Source organism: Crotalus tigris, unplaced genomic scaffold (genome assembly GCF_016545835.1).
Source record: "Crotalus tigris isolate CLP2741 ecotype Arizona unplaced genomic scaffold, ASM1654583v1 scf7180000019161.1078591, whole genome shotgun sequence".
NCBI classification, from domain to species: Eukaryota; Metazoa; Chordata; class Lepidosauria; order Squamata; family Viperidae; genus Crotalus; species Crotalus tigris.
Window position 1 is genome coordinate 478,252 of NW_024097408.1, and position 8,790 is coordinate 487,041.

Genomic DNA, 8,790 nt, shown 5'->3' on the forward strand with positions numbered 1-8,790 from the left:
TTCAGAGGTATTGAGACTGAACCCCAGAATTCCCAACCAAGGTGTTGGCTGTGCTCAGTAAGAATTCTGGATGTTTTGATTAAAGGAAAAAGTTGATTTATCAAGGTAGAGACAAGCCAAAACATAAAGGTTCTATTCTTTTCGTGCAGGAGAATTATCCTTTGTCCTCATCCCCCCCCCATTTCTGGATGTCTTTAACAAATAATTTGCTATTCTCATAAAAGATACCAACTCTTCATTGCTCTAATTTCTGAATTTTTTTTCCCTTCTTCAGTCGTGACTGCCCCATCTTTTACATGCGGAAAAAAGTTCAGAAGGATCTTGATGATCAAGAATTGCTGATTTCGCGCTTTGGCCCCCCTACTTGGTGATTGCTCACTCTCATCTGATGGGAACCACATACATCTTTTTACATTTAGAATCAAGGCGCAGCGATATTCAAGAAGCTATCAGGGAAAATTACTGGCATTGGCACTCTTCTGTATTATAGACCTCATTGTCAGAATTGGGGAGGACACAAACTCTGCATATTGCAGGAGAAATATAGCTTGGCTCAGAAAAGCTCCTTTATAGAATTGTGTGTTTGTAATATAAATTTCTGCAAATAAAAAATAGCTCTTTTTCTTACACGCTATTGGAAGCCACATAGATTTGAATTTTGTGGAAGAATTATTACATGGTTCCAGATGACTATAGGTGGCATCAGATTCAGGAATCCTGTATTTATTACAGTGCAGCTAAAGCAAACAGTTCAAGCATTTAATTGTCAGTTTCATAAACCCAATAATACTCCCCTGAATAATCAGGTATTGCCTTATTGTTTGGGTTTTTTTCTTTTGTGCCCCAGAAATTGACACTAATCTTCATTTAGCACCATATAGTTATGTAAAAAGTTTCTGAACAGATTTATGAGTGCATGTGCATTATTGTACAGAGCAGGAATACACCATACATATTTTATAGCAAAATGCATTGTGTTTAGAATAGAGTATACCCAGGTTATGCTACTGATAGAGTTAAAAACAACTGAGCAAACTGGGCATTAAAGTTAATGCAGAAGAAAAAAATTGTTGAGCACCAATCACGAGAACTCACTGTATTTTTGAAGAAAAAAAAAGGAAATAATGCACAAATTAAAGCACAACTCCTATGCTTCTCTAGCATGCTACTCCAAATGGATAAATTATTTTATGGCTTAATGTGATGGCCTATTCACACAACTTATTGACTCAATCATTGGGATCTGACAACACATTGAAATCAAACTACCCAATTCCATTTTGGTCTTGTCAACCATTTTATGCAAAACGAGTCTGTAGTAGAATAATGGTTAGTAGAGAAAAAAATCTTTTTAAATTTTTTTCAGTTTGATATTGTTGAATCATTTAGTTACCTGACTCAAATTTTGAGATATAATTTTCTTTCAGATGAATTTCTGCTTCTGAGTAAAAGTGTAATTAGGAAAAAATGTTTTTTTTTAAACAATCTGAATTGGTTTTCTAGATCACACTTTTTAGTCAATATAGATGCTATATTCTGTGATGCCTGATTGTCCCTTTAATTCTATTTGTTGACTTTGTCATGCTCTGTAATCCCAGTAACTCATTATCTATCACCAATTCATGTATTCACAAAACAAGATAAAGAAAACCATAACTTACTTCTGATCACCGATCATTTAATACCTCTTACCCAGCTGGAGTCCCTGACCAGATAGGTGTTAAACTGAGACCAAAATAATGCAACTATAATCAGTTAAATAGTTATAAAATAATGTTAGATGGATATGGGTTCAAATTCCATCTCAGTAATTGTCTTGAAGCAGATCGTGATCTGGTGCTATAAGAAATTATGTGAACCATGTACATTTGGATAAATGAAATAAATATAAAAATTTATACCCAGATTTCCCCTCCAAAATGATATTAAAATATTTTTTAAAAAGCTTAGTAGATATATCTAGGAAGATAGCATTTTAAGGCACAAAGCTTTTAAGTATAGCTTGATTGATTGATTGGTTTTATTTAATTACTAAACAAACAATGTGATTTTGGGCAGCACACTGTATAGCAACAATTAAAACCATGTAACCAATCATAAAATACTAAAACAAGTACAGAAAAAATAGTGGGGGAATAATAAATCACTTAGCAATGTACAAGAACATTGAGTATGGATTGGATAACAATGCCAAAGAGGAGCCAATTCAGAATTAGATTGTATTTCTAAGGTCCTAAATAGGGATTGAAAATTTGTAGAGGTTTTGGAAGCAAATATTGCAGATAGTTGTTTGCTGTACTTTGTCCCAGTGTTTTGCAATTAATATATTTCTCTCAGTAGTGGTTTCTAAGTGGCTTCAGTACTGGGTAGGATTAAAGTCAATGCTATAGTCATTCAACTATAGTATAGCTGGTGTATGCAAATCCATGCTCTGCTCACTAAATCTGGATTTCTCAACAGTCAGTCATAGCTGAGCATCAGGTCTAGGACTATCCTTCATGTACAACATGATTTTATAAAGTTGTGGCTTTGTAACCCAAACATGGGTTTCTTTAGCAAAACCATTTTGCAATGAGAGTCACATCTATTACTGGGTGAGAAGAAAATAGAATAAACATTAATAACGTGAGATATATTCCATCAATATGTTTCTCAGCTTGACTTGTTAGCAGCATTTTATTGAAGTCAGCCATTTTTTCTCCAGCTTCACTGTGGCACCTAGTGGTTGGGGTCATCTAAGACAAAGATAAAATTGGGACAAGCAGTTCCATTGTTTTGGAAATTCTGGGAAAGCTCACCAGGTTTATTGTGTGTTGGATGAGCAAGGCATCAGGTTAAACAACAATAAGATTTAGACACTGCATATTATGCAGCCAGCATCTGTATTTTGTTTACTGAGTTTAGAGTTCAGTGTATTAGTATAACTTTAATGTATAGATGGGATTGTCCACTGCCACCTATGGTTGCTTCCAATCCTGCAATAGTATGTTGAAGAAGGTTTCCTTTAGTCTCAGAAAAGGGTTCCCATTCAAGGAAACCAGGATGAGATGACCAGGCATCTATCAAACAGCATCTCAGTCTTGTCTGGATTTCATTTTTGTTTAACTTCATCCAAGCCTCCACTGGCTCAAACCATCAGTGCTGAGCCTTTCCAAAATAAGAATCAGAAAAGAACAGCCACTTCCACAAGCTACATGTGTGTAGGGCCACATGTCACTAGATTCCTAGGCAAAGATCCAGGGTTACCCCAGTCAGGCAAGGTGTGTGCTTTCTGGCTAAGCTATGATATTGCCTGATGTTGGCTGTTCTCATTCATATATCCCCAAAGTTATTGTACATCCCCAAATGTTACTGAATTATTTTACCCTTCTTTCACACTTTATATGAGCTTCTTCTGCATTTACACAACTTGTGTGGATTGGCTAGTTTACTCAAGGGCATCTAAGAAGGTCGTAATGTCACATGATTCTTGTGAAACAGGGTAAAACTGGGATCTCACAGCCCAGATTACTGTAGTCTCTTTGCAAATTATCTTCAGAGCAGCAGCTGATGGAGTAGCAGCCAATGGCCCCAGCATGAGCTACATTTTTTCTTTTCAGCTTATTTCAGGAGGCATTTCAAATCACAATATCCTCAATTTATTATCTTTCCTTTAAAATACATCCTATACTTTTTCTACAACATTCCATTGCTTTTTGCCAAATAATAAAACAATTTCCCCTTTATTCTTGGAATTGGCGTAATGATTTAAGAGACAAAATGTGAACCAATGCAATCAAGAACATGTAGAAGTTAAAACACAAGTAATTATTACAGTGGTAGTGGAAGATGGAAAGAGAAACTACTGACCATCAGAATGGTTCAATCTACTTAATCCGGGATTTAAAATTGCCACATGGGGCTTTGTATTGTTAGAAGATATACAGTAATTACTCTAGATAAGAACTGGGCTCCTTGGTGCTGTCTGGTTGCGAAACTTAAATCCTTTTCCTTCTTAGATGTGCAGCCAAGTTGCAGGATTAGCTACAGTCTACTACCATTAGGGGACTTGAGGCTAAAACATATAAGGAACGGCTGCTGGAATTGGGTATGTCTAGTTTAATGAAGAGAAGGACGAGGGAGGACATGATAGCAGTGTTCCAATATCTCAGGGGCTGCCACAAACAAGAGGGAGTCAAGCTATTCTCCAAAGCACCTGAAGGCAGGACAAGAAGCAACGGATGGAAACTAACCAAAGAGAGAAGCAACCTAGAACTAAGGAGAAACTTCCTGACAGTTAGAACAATTAACCAGTGGAACAACCTGCCTCCAGAAGCGGTGAATGCTCCAACACTTGAAGTTTTTAAGAAGAGACTGGACAGCCATTTGTCCAAAATGGTGTAGGGTTTCCTGCCTGAGCAGGGGGTTGGACTCGAGACCTCCAAGGTCCCTTCCAACTTTTTTATTATTATTATGGATCATCGCACAGCCAGATGTTCAGACTGGATTTGGCATTTTGTCTACCTATCGAGTCCTTACCCAGGACCTGGGATAGGCAGATGTGGATGTTGATGGTATTACAGGTCGCAGGATGGAAGCAGTTCCTAGTAAGGCTGCCTTTTGCAATTGACTAATGTTTGTCAATCCAATGGTGTTCAAGTGGTGCTCCAGTTGTTTTGGGATTGCACCCAAGGCGCCTATGAGCTACCCTTGCTTGCCTAGTAAGGCCGCCTTTTGCAATTGACACAGTCAGCCATTCAGACTGGATTTGGCATTTTGTCACCTATCGAGTCCTTACCCAGGACCTGGGATAGGCAGATGTGGATGTTTGATGGTATTACAAGTGGTGCTCCCGTTGTTTTGGGATTGCACCCAAGGCGCCTATGACTATTGGTACTACCCTTGCTTGCTTTTGCCACGGCCAATTTCTATTTCTATTTGTAGGTCTTTGTATTTTGTTATCTTCTCCAGCTCTTTCTCTTCTATTCTGCTGTCTCCAGGCACTGCCATGTCCACTATCCAGACTTTTTTGTCTTTCTTATCGACAATTGTTATATTATTATTATTATTATTATTATTATTATTATTATTATTATTATTATTATTATTATTATTATGTGCTTCTCTTTCACCTAAACTGGAAGTTGTAGATGGCAGTGGTAGGTCCTTGGGTGTAAGTAGAGGAAGAGAGAATGCATGAGACCAAATGATGGGGGTGGATAGGTGGCTCTCTGCCTTTTCCTCTGTTGAGTAAGAGCTTTCCCCCAATCCGGATGGCAGAGGCAGGGCAATCCAGATAGCAGGGAAAGGTGTCTAAAGAGATAAAAAGCCTTTCTGATTCTTTCACAAGTTATGATTGGTTGTCCACGTGAGCTCCCCTCTTGAGGCTGATATGTGGGAAGGCATGAGTCCATGTAACAATCTCGATGTACTAATCTCTGGATGCAGGGCTCCCTCAGCTTTTGCTGAGAAACTGGGGGAGACTTGGAACATCTTAAGGAAAAAGATTGGTGGTTATGTAAACACCCAGCCAACCATAGCTGATCTTAAAAATGCCAAGGAATTATGGTTAGCATCTGGAAGACCACAAGACAGGAAACGAGGTGGGAAGTTTTGGAAGAAAGCAATGGCTAACCACTTGTTTCAGTGAAGACTACATGGCCAAACATACGAAGTTACTAAGAATTGAGCTTTGCTCAGTGATCTTTCTTCAGAACTAGAAGCTTGCTAAAGTAAATTATTATTTATTTATTAAATTTATATGCCTCGCATCTCACTCTTATAGAGTCTCTGAGTGACTTACAGAATAATAAAAAGTAAAATATATAATACACGTGGTATCAGACTGCTTATTTTTCAGTGTTAAACATATGGGACCCTCAAACTTTTCCTTTCCAGTATCTGAAAACTGGTATGGTGACACTGGGGAGAAATGGCAAGTGTGTTCAATATGCCTCCTCATTTTTCTCCCCTGTGGTTTGGTTACATGCAGAGCTTTCATGTAGGATTGGTTTATTCAGCAACTTTTTATTAACAACTTATCTGTAAATTTAACACAATCGACGATAACTTTCAATTTTGCTTTTTAGCCAGACAAGGCTAATATTTTTAGCTGCTGAATAATAACCACACATGGTAAAATGGGAGCAAATAAACTCCATTAAAAAAAAGAAAATGTAGATTACAAAAAAAATGTTGTTGTTTACATAGTTTACCAAATAATGCTGATTGGATTTGATAGTTTTGGCTATTGAGTCATTCCCAAGAACCTAAGATAGTTGAAGATATCATTGTAATACTGTTACAAATAATAGAATTTTTTAAATTGATAAGATTCTGTCTATTATTGGGCCCAAGTGCTTTTCCAGATCTTTTAGTACAGGACTGTGTACTAATCTCTATTGGCACTAGTATGACATTTTTCCACAATTGCTTGATCTCTATTGAAGGTTTTATTATTACCTTATTTTTTTCTAGTTCTTTCTTAATGACTTTTCCATTTGCAGCTATTGCAATGACAATTATCTATACTTATTTCTTTGTTAACTACAGTCATGTCTGACTTATTATGGGCTAAATGGTTATTAGCTGTATTATTATTATTATTATTATTCCAGAATTGTATTTAAAAATGTTTAATCAAATTATCAAGCAGTAAAAAAAATAATTTCACTATAACACTAATTGTAACATTCCCTTAAGAGACAGTCTAGTCCTGAGCAATTGTTGTCTGCAAGAACCAAGAGAAGATATATTCAATTGTTTTAAAATACTTGTTTTTTAAGTGGGGGCAGCTGTACCTCCTGTGGGAGATAATAAAAAGCTCAAGCAGGGAAGATCTAATCAGCTCATGAAAACAGAAGACAAAAGAATTTGTGAAGATAGTATAATTACATGGTGTCGCCCCTAAGAAGGAGTTTTTGTTCACTATTGTACTAAATTCTAGAAGTAAACTGAAATTATGAAGGACCAACCTCTCAGGACCATTGTGAAATGGAAAAGACATTGAAATGTACCAGAGGGGCAAAAAAGAACTTGATGGATGAAACTTTGTGAGGTTTGGATCGCTGTTAGCCCAACATAGAGCTTCAGTGGACTGAACTCAAATCTTGCTGCTTCTCTGTCTCTTAGACTAACCTATTTTACAAGGTTGAGTGAATATTATGCATTGCTTGAATAATTTTAGAAAAGTGTTGCCAAACTTTGGCACCTTTAAAATGTGCGAACTTCAACTCCCAGAATTCACCAGCCAGCCATTCTGCAAGTTGAAATACACATATCTTAAAAGTTGACAAAGTTGGGAACATTGTTTTAGAAAAATAGAGCGACAATAGTATAGTGGAATAATGATTGAGCGAAGGAAGCAACAGTGTGCAGCTCTGACTGGATGGTGGGGAATGGAAGGATTTCATTCAACCATAACCTGAGTGATTGAGAATCTCCATAGAACTGTAACCATGCACTTTGGGATGAACACCTTTCAAATGGTGTGGGAGTGTGAACAGATTTCCAGAAAAATTGCAGACTATTGGAACTATTTGCAGCTCAGTTTGAGATACAGACAACACAGACTCATCCCCAACAGCCTTTGCTTATCTTCAACAGTGAAGGGACACAGGGCAGAAAACATTCTGCAGCCAAGAAGGCTCCACACCCATTTGCACTATTCAGGTGACCTTGATGACACAGGTAAAATGAATCTCTAAAAGAATGCAAATGACCAGCTGTCTGTGAGGCATATAAATCCTTCCATTCCCCACCACCCAGGTAAAGCTGAAGAAGCTTCTTAGATAAGAAGGAAAATGTTTTCAACACACATACACACACACACACACACACACACACACACACACACACACACACACAGAGGAAAATCCAGTTGCCTCCTGAAAAAGCACCTTTGGCCTTCTAGGTTGGTTGCAATAACTTGCTCTGTTAGAAAAGAGATTTTTTACTTGTTGAACATTTTTGCCTGTTTCCTAGCCTAGCATTTAAAATTCTGCAATCAAAGCCACTGAATACATCATCAAATGTATTAAATCATCAAATACTACATCAAAACGTCTGTGTGAGACCACTACATAAGTATTGCTTTAAATATATATTTCTTAAACACTTTCTTGCAATACCATCTAGATATACATTCCCCGCTATTTTTCCTGTATGCTTAGATTTTTATAAGTCAAGCTATGTTCATACACTATATTAAACAAAAACTATGATTAACAAACAACACGGACTAAACCAAAGTCAAATCATCCACATTATCTTTTAGAATATTACATGAAGCCAGTAATTGTGTTATGTGATGGAACCAAAGTTGGTTATGAATTCTTTTAGTTTTATATTACTTTTGGTAAATGTTAGAAACAGAACATTTTTAATAGGAAAGAGACTTACCTGAAAAATTCCTGCTCTGATAAGAAGTTACTTTATTTTTTCCAGAAACAACAATGCAAGAGCAAGAACAGTGGCAGCAGCCCAAGCCTCAACAAAACGGGCCAGCTCTGGGCAGAAATGGACAAAAAGCAGCAACTGTATCTTTCTTTTTATATTTGAATTCCTCAGTGCTCAGATTAGTAAAACTTATATTTTGGATGTCAGTATTGTATCTTTGAGGAGTTCTGTATATGGGGTAATAGTTAATCTGCTGAATTAAAAACTGGGAGGCTGTTGAATTCTAGCCTCCATAAATTGTGACTGAATGATTTGGGGCCCGTCACTCTCTTTCAACTCAACACACCTCACAAGCTTTTTGTTATGGGCAACTTAGAGGGTGGGAGCATTTGCACACTGTCTTGAGTTGTACAA

At 37.1% G+C, this 8,790-nt stretch overlaps 1 protein-coding gene across 3 annotated transcripts in view; it reads left to right on the forward strand.

Annotated features, from left to right (window-relative positions):
* POLD1 (DNA polymerase delta 1, catalytic subunit) overlaps positions 1-634 on the forward strand; it is a 28,330-nt gene extending 27,696 nt beyond the window's left edge. For all 3 annotated transcript variants that reach the window (XM_039360164.1, XM_039360165.1, XM_039360163.1), the window contains one exon: positions 275-634. In XM_039360164.1, the coding sequence (XP_039216098.1) occupies positions 275-371 (97 nt within the window). In that variant the 3' untranslated portion in view covers positions 372-634. The remainder of the gene's footprint in view (positions 1-274) is intronic.
* Positions 635-8,790: the final 8,156 nt, after the last annotated feature.